Here is a 17,246-nt window from a genome sequence, read left to right on the forward strand (position 1 = left end):
ACCATAGGACAACAGAATGGAAATATAAAAAGAATGGCTGTTATCCATTTTGATACAACCTCTGTTCTCACAGATGCCTTGAAACAATTAAGGCAGTCAAATTTCAGGCCTGTCTTAAGCTTGATGATACTGGGATAGTAGATACAGAGAAGGTCCTTTGAACCACCCACTCCTCAGATTTCCTAAGTGATACCTGGTATTTAAAAGGAGGTCTGTTATTTGTTCTGTAAGTTAAGTTCCAAAGCTTAAATAAAGGTAACACCAATTTCAGTTTCAGTGTCTGTAAGTATGTTATCCTTTTCTAAATAGAAATCAGCAATCACTGGGTAAAGGAAGTTAGGGTGCTAGGAAGAGAGCAGGGATTCAGGTGGGGAGCCTGCAAAAATTGCAAATAAACTTACAAACCTCACACTTATAGTTGAAGTCTGGTCCTACTTAGACTATCAACACACACAGAAACGGGTGCTGTGAACTGTACCTGACCTCCCACCTTCAGAACAGTCAAGCACTTGACACTTATTTTAGATGATGTATCTAGTGATCATGATTATTGACATTTAAAAAACAAATTATTTGTTCTTTAGGAGTTTGCAAACACTTCTGGATGATGAAAGTGATGACTTCAGAGAAGTATTTAATGTCCGTTTTAATGTGAGTAACAATAAAAACCAGTTTACAGATCAGCTTTAAACTGATTAACTCTTTACATACTTCTGTAAACATGTCACCCTTTAATAAAAAAAAAACCAAACTTCTGAATCAAGCTAAAGGGTTTTTCCCTCATTTTTCATGGGCTGGGTGTATCAGCTAGATTTTACTATGTAACAGACAATACCTGAATTTAGTAGCTTAAACAGCAAACACAATTCGTGGGTCTCTGGACTGGGCCATCTTGATCTACAATGGCCTTGCCTACCTTCCTGGTTGTTGGCAGATTGGTTGGTTTACGGGGTGTCAGCTAGAACAGCTTGTCTCTGTTCTATTTCTTATCCTCCAGTCAGCTAGCTGAGGCTTCTTCACAGGATGGTCTCAGATTACCAAGAGATGGCAAGCCTCAACATACAAGCTTCTTTTCATTTTTTTGCTTATGTCAGAGTCCATTGCCCAAAGTGCTTTCAAAAGGTCATATCCAGATTCAAGGGCTAAAGCAACAGACTTCCCCTCTTGATGGGAGGTATTGCAGTCACATTACAAAGGGATGTGAATACCAGGATGGGAGGAATTTATGGCTAATTTTGCAGATCTACCACACTAGGTCTTTATAAAGTGAATACTGAGATAATGGCAATTTACCATTTTTTTTCAGTACGACCAGTTAAAACAGATAATTCAAGTTTTTTAAATTTCATTTTCATTCTGCATGATAACGTAATTTTGTACATTTTTGTCATAAAAATGACAAAGTTTTTATAACAAAAATGTATATTTCCACATAGTCTTGAGGAAAAGACGTATGCTTCAAAGTGTTTTTGTTGATGATAGACTGTTCAGGATTATTTTGGAGATAACTATCTGTGTTCATTTGTGGTTACAGGTGCATTGGGACAAAAATGATGTAGACTTAATTCCTAACGGAAGTTGCATTATTGTTGACCAGACTAACAAGTAGGTACACAAAAAAATGAAATACTTGTTTTATACTGTCTCACTGGACTCTACAATTTCTTGTAGTTATTATAATTTTCCATTCCATTTTTAACAAGGTAGAGAGATGGTGTGTGTTGTGTGTATGTATTTGTCTTCTGGAGTTTATATTCTAGTAGGGAAAGAAATGGCAGAGAGGCCTTTCCTTATCCTCCTGTTTTGAATTATACCACCAGCCTCTCTATCCCCTTATCTTTCTTTACTTTTTTTCATAGCACACATTACCTGCCTTTAGGATTTATTTGCTTAATTACTTATCAGTGTTCCCCCAGTGTGATGACCTGCATGACTTTGTCTGTCTTGCTCGCCATTGTATATCCAGTACCTCGAGTAGTCTGTGCTGGTGCCTGGTCAATAGCACACACTTAGTATTTGTTAATGTTAGGAGATATTGCTGTGGTATCTTGACTACTCAACACCTTATGGGATACCATTTACCCCATAAGGGGTAAATGGGATACTGAATATACCCCAGTTTATACGTAGTATAATTGATGGATATAAGGTTCTATGCCTCTTAACTCCTTTTTGCCCAGCCCCTTTCTCTGCAAGAATCGGTAAATGCATCCAAAGGGAAAAACTGCAAGCAGAATGCTGGGCTCACATCAGTGAGCTTCCCTTCTCTCTTAGTCCAGAGACCTTGAGTCTTGTCTCAGATTTGGAAGCCTGGAGCTAGAAGTGTTTTTATATATTATCTGCCTTTTTTTAGTTCTTACTGGGAGCATTTGCTACAGGCTACTTCATCATAGTTGGAAGTATAAGTCCTTCTTACTTGTGTTAAACACAAATAACATTACTCACTATGACAAATTCAGACAATACAGAAAAGTATAAAGTAAAATAGGAACTTTCTACCATCTTTCAAGCCTATTTCCCAAACATGACTATTAGCAGGTCAGGTTTTATTCTTCCAAACGTTTTCTATTCTAATCTGTGAGTTCTCTTAACTGTGTGACCAGGAGCAGTCACGTAGCTTCATTGTGTCTCAGTTTCCTTTTTACTGAAATGTCATAAGAATCTACTTCAGAGTTTTATGAAGATTAAATAATATATGAAAAATGGTAAGCACTTGATTGTTGGGTGTTCTAGCTCTTACTTTTAGCCTCCTCCTTCCCGCCCCTCCCTATTTTGTTCAGGTTATTGCAGTAAGCCAAAATCGTTTTTTGTTTCATTATAGGACAGACTATGTTTCTAAGTGTGTCAGTTACATCTTCGACATCTCTGTAAAGGCAGTTTATGAAGAATTTCAAAGAGGATTTTATAAAGTGTGTGACAAGGAGATTATTGACATTTTCCATCCTGAAGAATTAAAGGATGTGATTATTGGAAATACAGATTATGACTGGGAAACACTTGAAAAGGTTTGAAAACATCATAAAAGCCAAGTAGTTAGAATTTAAAATTTTCTATTTTGTGAATACTTTTTTTTTTGCATTTTTCTTTAGAATGCTCATTACGAACAAGGATATGACAATTCACATCCCACCATAGTGATGTTTTGGAAGGCTTTACATAAGTTGACTTCGGAGGAAAAGAAAAAGTTCCTTGGTAAGTATTACATCAGCTGTTGTCCTTTATGGGGTAAGGAAATCTTCTTTGTCATAGGCAGCATTTGCAACAACTCATACTTAGTGTAAGAGCCATCGCTAGCCCACTTGAATGTCCTTTATGCCATGTTGTCCCAATATTAAAAAAATAAATGTTAATATAGGTCTTCTTCCCCGTGATTTCAACCCTGAAACAATGTCAGTGTAACATTTTTCTTCCTTTCTTCCTCCAAGCTAACTATTGAGGCTTTCTGTAGTTGTATCACCATTCAGTTATCCAGACCTTGTGGTTCTTTGCACGCTCCCCACCTTTAGGTTTTCTCTGAAGCTCCTTGCTCTGCCTTGAACCTTCACCCACCTCCTTGTCGCCTCTCTAAACCTTTCCCTCCTTAAAGGTACAGCTTAATTCTTGGAAGTCTCCCCGGTCATCCCAGCCTGATTCTCTTTTCCTGCTCTGAACCACAGCATTTACACTCAGGAGGCACTGAATTCCATATTTTATTTGGCTGTCTTACACCCTTTTATTTTTCTCGTTTATCTTTTTCTGCATAAGAATCTTATATTCCCAACCAGATTGTAAACTGCTCAAGGGTAGTGACTGTATCAGACTTAGTCCCCATGTGTGATCCCCAATGCAGTCAGTCCAATGTAGAACTCTGCACATGAACCCTCAATAAATGTTTTTGAATAAAAATATTTTCTCTAAATTTTGGTGATCTGTGAAGCAGATCACTCAATTTTGTTCTTTTTAGTGTTTCTTACAGGAACTGACAGAATTCAAGTAAAAGGTTTAAAGAACATAAAAATAACATTTTGCTGTCCTGAAAATTTGAATGAAAAAGATCCCATAAAAGCACAGACATGTTTTAGTGTCCTCTACCTCCCTAAATATTCTACAATGGAAAGAGTGGAAGAAGCGCTTCAAGTAGCCATCAACAACAACAGAGGATTTGGCTGACCCTACCTCACACTCTTTACGCCTTTTTGGAAATATTTTCAAAAATAAAATTAACTAATAAATTTATTAACATTAGTATTGGAGATTCAATATGTTTACGTACTGTTTTAGAATCACTGTGTTTTTGCATGTGAGATCTATTAGTTATAGATTAGGCTATTAAAACAAGGCAACTCCACAACATAGTACAATAAACAAGATAGAAGTTTTTCTCTCATAAACATCTGGATAGTTTCTACAGTGCTGAAGTGGTGTTTCTCTCACTCAGACTGCTCTAATGAAAGTCACAGATGACTTCCCTGTTGCATATTTCACTGGAAACTTGCCCATTTCTGTCGTAATCATACCTATTGCATTTGAAATTGTTGAGTACTTTGTCAAAAATCATGAACTGTTAAGACTGGCTTTCTTTTTTTGGCTTCGTTCCCATCTCCTTTGTGTGTTTCTTTTAAATTCCCGACCTAAAATGCTAGTGCAGTCCTCTTTTCTCACTCTCTACATACTTTTTATCAACTCCATGGCTTCAGTTATTCCATGCTGACGATACTCAACTATTTCTCTGACCTACAGGAACTGGTATCTTCCAAAACCACAGCCATTTTTCTATGTAGTCTGTGTCTTTACCTGCATGCCTTTTGGCTCCTTAGTCTTAACATATTCAAGAAGAAAATGATTTTTCCTGTGTTCCACATTTTGGGGTATACCAGCAATATTTCCAGGTAGAAGCCTGCAGTCATCTTCCCTTCCATCCTCTTCTTATTCACCCCCCACATTCAATAATCAGTCATGTCCCAACAATTTTAGTCCTAAATATCTCCAAACCCACTTTCAGTGTTGTCAGGGTATCATCATCTCCTGTCCCATCACAATTGCCTCTAGACTGGTCTTGTATCTAGACCAACACTGTCCAATACACGTCTGTGAGGCTGGAAATCTCCCATATGTGCACTGCAATAAAGTAAGATTTGTTGGTATGGTTTGTTGGTAGTGGGAAAAACAAAGTCTAAGCTGTGTGGTTCAGTATGTGGCTATTAGATTTAAAATTCTATTCCTCAATCACACTAACCATATTTCAAGTGCTCAATAACTACATGTGACTGGTGGCTACTGTACTGGACAGCAAATAAGAGTACTTGCTACTATAGGAGTCCATAACATACAAACCCTCTGTAATTTGAACGTGTTATTTTTTGTCTGGGAAGAAGAGCCATAGTATTTAACAGCTGCACAAATCAAAACAATTTGAAAAGTCAGGCAATAAAACCGTTTTGTTAACATTGTTTATTACAGCTCCTATGTCCTTGCTGAGGTGCCTCCTGTAAACTCCAGCCCCATCTCCCACCATTGCCCTGCATTCATAGCATACTTCATCCTAGTCGTTTAACTGTTTCCTGAATGAGCCGAGCCAGTCTGTTTCCTCACATGCTTTTTCTTCTGCCTGAATCATCTCACCCTCCACATATTGCTCCCCCTTCTTCACCTCCTCTCAATTTCACCTCCCCGAGTTACACACTTGATTCTTGGGATTCCCGTCAGCTATCACGGCTATCTAGAAGTCATGATTCTGGAATATAACCATCTAGCTCCGCATCTTGCTTCATTGCCAGTAGTCCCATGAGTTAGTGAAAAGTGCCACCTAGCGGCATATGCGGGAGATAGCAATCACTTCCAAATGGAGCATTTCAGGAAGAGGTAGAAAACTTGGAAAGGGGGACAGGCGTTTCTCCCCGTAAGTACACATAGTAGTGGTAATCTATAGTTCTTGGCTATGCTGAGTAATTTCGTATTTTCTACCTCACTTAAAACTCCTGTTTGATCTGGAAAGGTATCATCCTTTCCATCTTACAGATGCAGTCTGAAGTTCAGAGAGGCTTCCTTAGAAGTCCACTCTGCAGGATTGGAAGAAAATGAAGAGGGAGAGGTCAAGTCCTTTTTTGCTCCCTCAAGAGTGGTTACTTCTCACTTAGCTGATAGGAAGGATCTTATTCATGAGGTGATTGGAGATCCCTGTCAGTGACATTAGATAAGGACACTAACGAAGATAATCTTACTAAGAGGCTCTTAAAGAGTCAAGAGCTCCCGTCATTGTGAAGTCAGCTAATCATTGGGGAGGAGTGGAGTGAGAGTTCCTATAGTGAAAGAGTAAGTATTTTTCATGGCGAGCTTATAGTGCAACAAACAGGTGAAGGTCAATGTGTGTGTGGCATGACCTACATAATGGGAAGCTAGTGAAGTGAGTCCCCATGAATGGTTGGAAGGCAGGATGCCTTGGTAGTGAGGAACTTGGGAGAGGATCACCAGAAAACTTGGAGAATTTTCAAGAGTTGTAGCTGAGGGTCCCAAGAAGTGGCCCAGATGGTTAACATGATTTCTGGAGAACCAGAAGAGGTATTTAAGGTTAATACAACTATGCTACATATACTTGTTCTCCTTCCCTCAATTTGAGACATTAAATTGTAGAAACAGTATTGTCAGGTTTGTAATACATAGATGAAATATGCATGATAGCCACCAGTAAAGGAAATGTAAATGCATACTTTTTACTTAACTGATTTGCAGAACAATTATAAAACAGTATGTATACAATTGTATTTGGGGTCTGTATCATATTGCCATTAACAGCTCAAAGGGGATGAGAACAAAGCTGTATTGCATTTTATGTCTTGGTTTCATTTTCTTTTGATGGTTAAGAATCACTGTCTAAAGCTTCTGTTAAAAGATTCTAGTAAGAATCAAGTTTAGTATATTCAATCCTTAGTTTCTTTAGGGTAACTACTGAAACATTTATGTTATGCCTCTATAATAGTTATTGTACTATTCTCTATCAGTCTTGTTGAAAGTTCTGGAAAATGAGGGACTATTAGTGTGTCTGATATGTCCTTAGTGTGCTAAACAGGTCTCCTAAAGCAGGAAAATAAACTAAAATGTGGCTCAAAACACAGCTGTAAGTGCAATAGGACACAGCTATTTGCAATTCTTCTAACCCTACCTCCATCTCCAAAGGTACATACTTTCCTGGGAAATTATTCTATTTGGGGTATTAAGTGTCTAAAAGTAGCCACATTTTAAAATGTAGAGTATTTTTTCACTTTTCCCTTTCTTAGACCCACATTCTTGAGACCAAAAACAAATACACAAAACCATGAAAACTTTTATTGAAAAGTGTTGTCTTATTAGTAATGTAACTATTTGATGCCAAAGAAACGAATTTTACAAACTCAGAATTTCGCAAGTCCATAAAATTTCCACTTTATTGTAGTTTTATATCACACTAGTTCAAATGCATTTCTCTCCAACTATTCTAACACAGTTCTGGTGGAATTTACTGCAGTCATCTGTAACATGTGACTTTACCAAAGACTTCTACTCTAAAACATAAAATTTCAAATTAACTTTCAGATGAATGGGATAAGAAATAAAGTCATCAGATGATGGTCAGGACTATAATTTCAAACAACACTTTTGTTGAAATGTTTCTTCTGACATAGCCGTTATAAATTAGAACCTTCGAATAACAAGGGCAGAACCGAAGAACAATAAAAGAAACATCTACAGCCTAAGCGTCCCATGGTCCTAAGTCTGACAGAAGTAAGGTAAAGCATCTTTCCTACAAATTAGGCGTGTGCCTGGTAATTCCATACAAGCTGAGCTTTCAGATATAGACACTCGACATAGCATTAATGTATATACCATCTGGGCTCTGGCTGCATTAATTATGCCTGAAGAGTTTAATGCCCATCCAAGTCCAAAGGTGGAAGAACACATAAACTGGTATGGTAATGGGTAAGAGCAGGCTGTAAAAGCACAGGCTGGCTGTGCTAGTGCAGGCCTGTGGGAAGTTTTCTTCCACAGAGGCCGAGTAGAGCAGTCCTGCTAAAGAGACCAATGGAATAAGGACAGTCAACACAGGAAGAGAGAGAAACATTCTTCTCCTCCACTTATTACCTGCCACCCTGACTTTTTAAAACGTAGATGGTATTAAGAAAATTTAGTTGTTGTTTTTAATTATGATCTAGTGTTGCTCCGTATCTTCTTGTTTCTTATTTTGATGTGTCATCCTAGCTGCTTGTGGTATCATATTAGGAATCCCATCAATAATTGGATAGGCTATTCCCAATTCTTCATTAACCAATTCATTTGTTGATGCTTCGTATCTGAGGGAAAAGAAAAACAAAATGAATCATGGAAAACAAAATGCTTGGAAGAGGTTGATGTTCAATAACCACCACCATTTATCCAATTCTTCAGTTAATCCCAGAAAAGTGGAATTAAACTTTTCATTCTAAAAGCAGCAATAGTCAACTAAACCATTTTTCTTAGAAAATGAATCTAATTGTTCCCATTTTAGTCAGTTTCTCATATTTTTTTCACTTTATTCTCAAGCTATGCCTTAATTTTTTTTAAATACCAGTCAGAAAAGCTCTCCCCTTTTCATCCAAATATTCCTTCATTACTCTGGTCACCCCCAAAACCATCCCAGTTAATTTACTACTGGGACAGAAAACTTCAGCTTCCTCGTTTTCGAATACAGGCGTACTAAGCAGCCTAACTGATCCATTAGAAGAAAACCTCTGAAAAACCAAAGTACACAAAAGTTTGTGAAAGCTGAAAAGGCAGAAATGAGGAAACGGGAAAACCGATCTGCGGTGAGCTAGTGACACAACTAGCTAAAAGGTAGATCAAATGACAATTGCAAGGTTTAAGACAACTGAATATGTTAATTATGGGAAACATTCAGAATGCAAAACGATGAAAATTAAAATTATTAGCAATCGACCACCCAAAGACAGCCGCTCATCACATTTTGATGTTTAGTATATTCACTCTGCAGCACTCGTCAAAATTCCGTTTTCGTCCCCTGGAACCTGGACAGTCGTTTATCCTACGGATTGTAAAAGCCAAAGGCCTCTGCAAAACCAGCTCGCCCAGCACTAAAAGCCAAAGGGCAGCACACGTGGGTGACGCGCTCGAGACCGTCCGGCACCAGTTGCAGACAACATTTTCACAAGAATCGGGAGGCTGCTGCAGCACTGTTATCATCTTGGCCTGGAACCCCGAATGCTACGGCGCGCCCGAATCCCAGGGCTTCGTACACCTGGCTGCGTGTTGGCCGACACACGCTGCGTCTAAGGAAACACCGGCTTGCTCAGGCCCTGCCCTCAGGCCCTCCGATTCGGCCGCCTGGGGTGCGGCCTGGGAACCTGCATGTTTAAGCGGCACCCCGGCAACGGTCACGCACCGTCCGCGGCGAACCTCGAAGTTTCCATTCACGCCTGCGGGTCGGCGTCGGATTCGGGAGCCCGGGGCGTGGCTCCCCCTCCCCCGCCTGGCCGGCCACACAGGGAGATGCGTGGGAACTGGCGGGCCCCCAGAGATGGCAGCGGGGACTGCCCGGATTGACCTGAAAGGCTCCCCCACGGCTGCTAGGGCCGCGCGCGCCCCTTGCCTCCTCCCCGCAACGGGAGGCCCTGACAGGCCACGCAGCCGGCTCGTCTTACTTGAGCGGCTTCTTGGAGAGCGGGCACACCAAGAACTCCAGCAGCGCCGGGTCGAAAGCTTGGGGCCCTGTCCCCCTCCTCTCGCTCCCGTCCGCCGACGACCGCGACCTCGACACGCGCAGGCACCTACGGGCGACCGCGGACGACGGCGCGCGGGAATGCCGCAGCACTGAGGCGAGCCCGCCGCACGCTGCCCTCAGCATGGTCTGGCAGCCCGTGACCGCCGCTCCCCGCGCCCTTCGCCCGCTCCCGCCGCTCTGGCGATTTCCGCACTTCCTGCCGACGGGCCAGTCCCCGCCCCCCGGTGCTCTGGAAACTCAGCCCCGGTCGGGCGGCGCCGAGCGCGTTGGTTCCGGCACTCCCGGCTGCTTTTAGCCGCAGCACTGCTCCGTGACAGTGATGAGCGCGACCTGCAGCCGGAGGCCTCTGGTGGCTGTTCCACCGCGTTTGCAATTTACAGACAAAACCAATGCTTAAGTCGGGGTTCCTTGAGTTTTTACCAGGAACGGTCACAGGGTGCCAGGAAGCAGTGGCCGGACTTCACAGTCACACACTATTAGACTTGGACCTATGTGGTCATCTCCCAAAGGAAGTTTCAAACACTGTCATATTGGATATGTTAAAAGCATTAATTTGTTTTATGTAAATCTTTACCATACCACAGTTCCTGTAACCGTGTTTCGCAAATTTCTTTTTCTTCTCTCATTTAAAAAGATTTAAGAACCTGAAAAGAATGGCTTGGTCTCGTTCACGTTCCAACACACCCAGATTCTTACCCTGAGGGATGCATGAATTCAATTATATAATAAGTCACAATTAATGTACTTGTATAAATGAGCTTGGAGACAGCCAGGACTCTAAATAACTGCGTGATCATGCAGATGTCCATGAGTTAAAGGGGTGATCCATTTAGTGGATTTTTCGCCCTATATTTGCCTCTGACTCTCCAAGGAATTGCTACAGGTTTGATCTTTTCCTTACCTGTAGTAGGTAAGGGTTTGGGGCTCTGGGGCCTGACAGTTTGGTTCCAGGTCCTTAGTTTACTAGCTATATGACTCCGGCAAATGGCTCAATTACTCACGTTTCTTATCTGTATAATAAGATTAATAATTATACCTACCTAATGAAATCCCCTTGTGGGGATTAATATGTCCTAATGCATTCCGAACATTTAGAAAATTGCCTGGAACAAATTAATGCTCAATTAATGTTATCTATTGTTATTTTTATTTCCTCTGTTCTTCCCAGTTCAATACACTACAAGATATTTTGTTAGTCATCAATTTTTTTCCCTTTGTTTTGCTGCATATTTACTTGAACCTTCTTGAGATCAATGGGCTTTACCATTTCACACTTTGAGCTCCTGGGACGTAGGAATGGGAGTGAGGGATATACAGATACAAACTTCTCTTCCACTCAGCAATGTAACAATAAACTGAGAAAATTTTATATTGTTTGCTCACTCTATTTTTCAAAATCTACATTGTTTAACATTCTTTGTTCACTAGTGTTCAAAAGATTTCAGCATAGGGCAGTTGTCAGGTTTGTAGGCTCAGGAAGGACAATTTCAAAGTTCCTATGTTATCATCACATTATTTTTTCCGAGGGCAGTAGCAGGAATTAATTTTTCAGTTTGTAGTTAGTTGATACTGTGGGCCCTAGGGAGGGAGTGAACTATAGGAAAGATATGTTTCAGTGAGGTACGGGGAAGCAGAGCTTGACTTCTGCCAGCACTAAGTGGGCCAGGCCAGGCTGGGCAGGCTAGGTGTGGGTAGGGGCAGGCATGCATGACTAAGGCCAGCTTCGCTAGCCTCAGCTGCCTGGCCTGCCTGACAGATCCCTATCAACTGGATTTGCTAACCAATTATAAATAAATTAGTTTCAGTTTGCCTCCACATAGAAGGTTTGAAGTAGATCAGTTTACTTTTATATTAGTATTGGGGGAAAAATGGAGAGTAACAGCAAAGTACTGAAAACATCTTCAAATTTATAGCACCAAAAATCTACAACTAATATGGAAGGAATATCTGAGTGTGGGATGTATTAATCCAAACCATGTAAATACTAAGTTGCAAAACGTCAAAGCAAAATGTTCCTAAACGGCCCTCAGTAATTAAGGAATGTAACTAAGTTTTGTATGTAGAATACTAATCTGAAGGTAGGTGACAGTATAGAACTGTAAAATCATTAGTCTTTTTTTTTTTACTATTGGTGTGACTATGATCTTCCTTATCACAGAGCCCTGTACACACATGTAATAACATGATGGGCTATCGGTTCAGGTACCGTATTAGCTGTGTGACCTTGGGGAAGATACTTGAACTCTCTGCCTCAATCCTCTAAAATATAGGCATACCTGGCTTTATTGCACTTGGCTTTATTATGCTTCACAGATGTTGTATTTTCTACAAACTGAAGGCAAGACCTTCCACCAGCAAGATTACAACTCACTGTATTGTGATACTTGTTTTTTTATGGTGGCCTAGAACCAAACCTGTAATATCTCCCAGGTATACCTGCCCGTAGCATTATAATAGTACCTACTTTATTACAGCTGTTGGGAGGATTAAATAAAATAATACAAGTAAAGCAGTTAGCACAGGGGCTGGCACAGACTATTCATTTAAAAGAATGTTATCAGCAGCAAAGTTACTTATTACGGTGAAATTGGTGAAAATGCTGATGAAAAAGGAAAGCATAAAGTATCACTGGGCACCTTAATTTTAACTAACATGGAATTTTTAGTTTCCAATGTGAATATTATTGAAACACAGCTCTTGGGCTATCCTGTACATTAAGTGAGTTAAAAATCTCCAGGCAGAGGAGAGGCTATGTAGAATACATATTTTAATAAAATCCCATAAATACTAAATTTGGGGGCATTGAAATTACGGACTCTGATCCAGAGAGTAAGTTAAAATCAATTTTCCACTAGATGGCATCATTCAGTATTTGAACTAACAATTTATTTCTGCTTGTACTTTTCTTTCTGTGATTATGAAGATTTGCTTTTATGTTGACAGTTTCCTTAATTTGATAACATCTATTTTAGGAACAAAAATCACAAAATGTTTATTAATAAGTTGCAATTGTAATGAATACATTAAAAACAAGCGTCCAATAAATGGACAAAAAGTATGAAAAAAATTCACGAAAGAGAAAATGCAGTCGCTTAATAAAAACATAGAAAATATTCATCCTCAATAGTAAAGTAATGCAAATTTTGAACATTAAAGAAGTTTGCATTTCTCACCTGTAACATAATAAATATGTTTAAAACGTAATTCTTAATGTTGGTCATTCATTTGTTAATTTATTGAATGCTCACTAAGTGGCAGGTACTGTCTGGATTAGTCAAGGTTCGCCAGAGAAACAGAATTAATGGGAAATATACAGAAAGGGAATTATTATGAGAAATTGGGTAACATGATTAAGGACACTGAGAAGTCCCACAATCCACTGTCTGAAAACTGAAGGTCCAGGAAAGCTGGTGGCGTAAATCTAATCTGGTCCTAAGGTCTAGTGGAGCGGATGGTGTAAATCCCTGTCCAGGAGCAGAAGACAGATGTCGCAGCTAATCAGCTAGGTAGGAAGCAAAAGATTTGAATTCTCCCTTTCTCCCCTTTGTGTTCTCATCCAGGCCCTCAACAGACTGGATTATGCCCATCCACATTGGGGAGGGCGGGCAATCTACTGAGTCCACAGATTCAAATGCTAATCTTATCCAGAAACGCCCTCACACACACAGCCAGAAATAATGTTTAATCTGGGCACCCCTTCGCCCAGTCAAATTGACACAAAAAATTGCTGTTACACTGTCCTAGAGGCTAGAGCTGTCCTCTGGATATACCATTATACAATGTTAAAAACTCATCATAACAACACAGAAAATGATTATTAAATATAATAAGTGAAAAAAGGACAAAATTTTGTGCACAAAGAGTATAATTATTTTTGAACCAAGAATTTAGTAATAGAAAAATTAATAAAACCCAAAATGTTGGTTTCTTTAAGTGGATGGAATATTGCTGAATTGTTCTTTAACAATTTCTCTCTTTAAAAATGTTTAAAAATAAAGTAGTTTTAAAATATACATATTACCAGTTAATATTTGAGGTTAACAATTGATAAAGGTGTATTTTATTTCAAAACTATTGATTAATTCAATGAATAGTTATATTGAGCCCTTCCTATATTCTCAATATTCTGTTGGGAGATAAAAAGGAGGAGTATAAAGGCATAAAAGATATGATCCCAATTTTCAAGAAGTTTGTAATCTTAAATGGACTAAACAGCATAGGATAAAGTTAAGTAAAAATCCTGGTATGCGTATGATGCATTTTTGTGTGTGTATTCATTCAACATTTGTTGAATGTATACTAAACATCAGGTACACAAAGGAGGGAGTGATATTTGTGCCTGACGGAAGGGTTGCGGAACTGTCAGTAAACTATGGGTCATGTATCAAATTATTTACTTAGTTCTTAGGAAACACCCAATTTTATCCCCTTTTATAAATGTTTTTTTAATCCATGACAACAACATTTTAATTTTGCAAGTAGGATATGAAACTTGCTGGCAGAGATGAGTATGATGACCCATCGATACTATATTGCAACTTGAATGAATAATGTGGAATTGAGTGATATTAAAGGGCTGCATGTTAATATACATTTTAAATGGCTTCCATATGTAACTGTCCGATATTCTAGTCATATGTATTTTGAAATACTTCCAAAATAAAAAAAGCAGTCACTAAAACTAAAAGTATAGCAAAGAGAGAGTATCCAGATAAGCCACTGCTCATAATGTTAATTTGTCTATAATAGAATAAAGGAAATGAAGGAAAAATGGCAGGAAGTTCTTTCCAACTTAACTTTAAATAGGGACAGTACTTGTCCCTTCTGTGCCAACTACTTTGGCTCTCTCAACCTCCATTTCACCTTCCTTCTATTTGGAGAACTTGGAAAGCTAAAAAAGTACATCTTCCAGATTCTTGTATGTAGGGTTGAGGATGTACAATAAGCAGTAAACATGTTCCTGAGATTTGGAAGGGAGACAGAGGAGCCTCCTGCAGCAGGGGAAGCTGACGAGCCGATTCTGACAGACATGGTTCGCGTGGGGTTGAAACCATGTTGCCCTCTGGGCACATCTTGAGTCTGAGGCAGCAGCGGGAGTAAACAGCAGCTCCCTGTCTTCTGGATCACAGCTACCGTGTTTCCCCAAAAATAAGACTAAGCTGGAAAATTAGTTCTAAAGCGTCTTTTGGAGCAAAAATTAATATAAGACCCGGTCTTATTTTACTATAAGAGCCTATAATATATAATACAATATATAATATAATACTGGGTATAATATAACATAACATAACACCGGGTCTTATATTAGTGTTTGCTCCAAAAGACGCATTAGAGCTGATTGTCCGACTAGGTCTTACAATCTTACAACCTTAATGTCCAAACTCCAGAACAAGCCACCTATTTGTGCTCTTCCAGCTCTTCCAATGAATTTATAAGCCAGACTTCCCCATAGTAAATTCCTTTGTATCAGAAATACGTAAAATAATTTAATTTTTCTACACCGAACCTTGTGTGATAAATTACCCTAGAGTGCTGATGTGAGAAATATAATAATATATGCAAATCACTTACAATCGTACCTGGCACTCTGTACTCAATACATGTTAGTTATTTAAATTTGTATTAGGGAGATGAGTTCAAGATGAAAAGAACAGTCTAGACCAGGGGGCAAAAATTATGGTTTGCAGGCCAAATTGAGCCCACCACCTGTTTTCGGAGTTTTATTGGAACACAGCCACAATCATTTATTTACATGTTGTTTATGGCTGATTTCACTTTACACGATCACAGTTGCAACAAAAACAGAATAGACCACACAGCCTAAAATATTTACTACCTGGCCCTTGTAGAAAACATTTGCCAACCCCTGACCTGAACTATCAAGAAGAATGAAGACTATGAGTACTGGGAAGTACTCAGGAAAACAATTATCCTCTTGGCACAGAGTTGTCATATTTAGGAAAAATAGTTGGCGGAATATTTTATCAACAAAGGTTTAAAGTGGAGGAGGAAAGATAACTTACTATAATACCAAACCGAGCAAAATTCTAATTTTATAAGTAAAATTGAAGGGATAAAAGGAGGGAAAACGATGTCACCTGAGGCTTTAGCAAGTACTTTGGTGGTACTCCTAGTATCACCCCTGCCATTTCTCAAGGTTTTCCCCTGGATAATGCAGCCTAGTTTAGAAAGTCACCATGTGAGAAGCAGTATACCAAGTCTGTGTTATTCGTCTTTCACATCCAGCTGACCACCATTCGTACAACTTGTTTGTCGGTAAATCCTCTGGCGTTCACCCACTTTCATCTTAATAGTCAGTTCTAATCCAGGTCACAGAATTTGAAACTGCTTAACTTAATACAGTCCTAGCTTCCTTGTCTTTCATTTCTTTCTCCTTTAAAACCCCAATTTTAAAAGTTTCTTCTTTATCTTTCTCACTGACAACTTTGTCAGAAATGTCACCTCAAAAAATTATTAATCCTTGATTTATTATTTTCTAAATTTTATTTTTAAATCTTTTTAGAGCAGTTTTCGATTCACAGCAAGAATGAGAGGAAGTTACAAAGATTTCCCACATGCCCTCTTGTCCCACATGTGCACAGCCTCCCCATTATAAACATCTCCCACCAGAGGGGTACATTTGTTACAATAGATGAACCTATATGAACACTATGTAATAACCCTAAATCCATAATTTGGGGTTCACTCTTGGCTTTGTACATTCTATGGGTTTGGACAAATGTATAATAACATGTGTCCATAATTATAGTATCATACAGAATAGTTTCACTGCCCTAAAAATCCTCTGAGCTCCGCTTATTTTTATGCTTGATTTTAAAGTTCTATGTTTTCAATTTTAACCAAGTTTTTTAGCTTGTATCTCTTTTCTTCCTCTGTGCACTCCCCACACTTCTTACTTTTCCGCTTCCTTCCTGCTGATGGATAAATGTGATCTGACAGTGCTTTTCTAACTTGAATATGCATGAGTCACCTGGGAAACTTGTTAAACTGCAAATTCTGATTTCAGTATGACTGACATCACGCTGAATAGGCAGCCCTCAATCCTCGTTTCTTAAAAGCTTCCAGGTGATGCTGCTGAGTTTCAGACCACACTTTCAGTACCGGTGGTTCTCAAACTGGGAATACTGGGGCCTCCCAAGGACATTTGGCAAGGTGTGGAGACATTTTTGAGTGTTACAACTGGGGTAGTGCCAGTGGGTAGAGGCCAGGACTGTGGCTAAATGTGTCTTACCATGCACAGGCAGTCCCTCGTAATGTCAAGGCTGGGAACCACGCTTCCAGAATGTTCTTGAACATTATAGTACCCAGTGGGAGTCTCCTATGACTCTAACAGTACTATTTTTTTTTTCTGGGAAAAAGCTTTTTAGGTGACTCCCAATCTTTTCCTTCTTCTTAGCCAGTTTCTGTGACTGAAAGAATTCTTGATATTATCATACCGAAAAGAATTTTTTTCTTTCAAAATTCCACCAGCTCTCAGATCATAGCCTCTTCCAATTTA

The 17,246-nt window shown here is 39.3% G+C and overlaps 3 protein-coding genes across 3 annotated transcripts in view; 1 reads left to right on the forward strand and 2 right to left on the reverse strand.

Annotated features, from left to right (window-relative positions):
• The window catches only part of HERC5 (HECT and RLD domain containing E3 ubiquitin protein ligase 5), a 38,633-nt gene extending 34,396 nt beyond the window's left edge, over positions 1 to 4,237 (forward strand). Inside the window, exons 19-23 of the mRNA XM_081024568.1 lie at positions 585 to 651; positions 1,535 to 1,605; positions 2,822 to 3,005; positions 3,090 to 3,192; positions 3,944 to 4,237. Coding sequence (XP_080880694.1) covers positions 585 to 651; positions 1,535 to 1,605; positions 2,822 to 3,005; positions 3,090 to 3,192; positions 3,944 to 4,149 — 631 coding nt within the window. The 3' untranslated portion in view covers positions 4,150 to 4,237. The remainder of the gene's footprint in view (positions 1 to 584; positions 652 to 1,534; positions 1,606 to 2,821; positions 3,006 to 3,089; positions 3,193 to 3,943) is intronic.
• A 3,043-nt stretch (positions 4,238 to 7,280) lies between these two features.
• On the reverse strand, positions 7,281 to 9,944 carry PYURF (PIGY upstream open reading frame). Its single transcript, XM_081034811.1, has 2 exons — positions 9,648 to 9,944; positions 7,281 to 8,303 (listed from the first exon to the last, which is right to left on the reverse strand). The coding sequence occupies exons 1-2, from the start codon at positions 9,848 to 9,850 to the stop codon at positions 8,162 to 8,164; spliced, it is 345 nt and encodes a 114-aa protein (XP_080890937.1). The 5' UTR covers positions 9,851 to 9,944; the 3' UTR covers positions 7,281 to 8,161.
• On the reverse strand, positions 7,859 to 8,074 carry PIGY (phosphatidylinositol glycan anchor biosynthesis class Y; the record flags this gene model as incomplete). Its single annotated transcript, XM_081034941.1, has 1 exon — positions 7,859 to 8,074. The coding sequence occupies one exon, from the start codon at positions 8,072 to 8,074 to the stop codon at positions 7,859 to 7,861; it is 216 nt and encodes a 71-aa protein (XP_080891067.1).
• Positions 9,945 to 17,246: the final 7,302 nt, after the last annotated feature.

This window comes from Rhinolophus hipposideros (assembly GCF_964194185.1).
Source record: "Rhinolophus hipposideros genome assembly, chromosome: 1".
NCBI classification, from domain to species: Eukaryota; Metazoa; Chordata; class Mammalia; order Chiroptera; family Rhinolophidae; genus Rhinolophus; species Rhinolophus hipposideros.

Coding starts and splice junctions, on each gene's coding strand:
- PYURF (XM_081034811.1), bottom strand. CDS start 9,850: ATGCTGAGGGCAGCGTGCGGCGGGCTCGCCTCAGTGCTGCGGCATTCC. Junction 8,304..9,647: donor CTCTCCAAGAAGCCGCTCAA/GTAAGACGAGCC, acceptor CTTTTCCCTCAG/ATACGAAGCATCAACAAATG.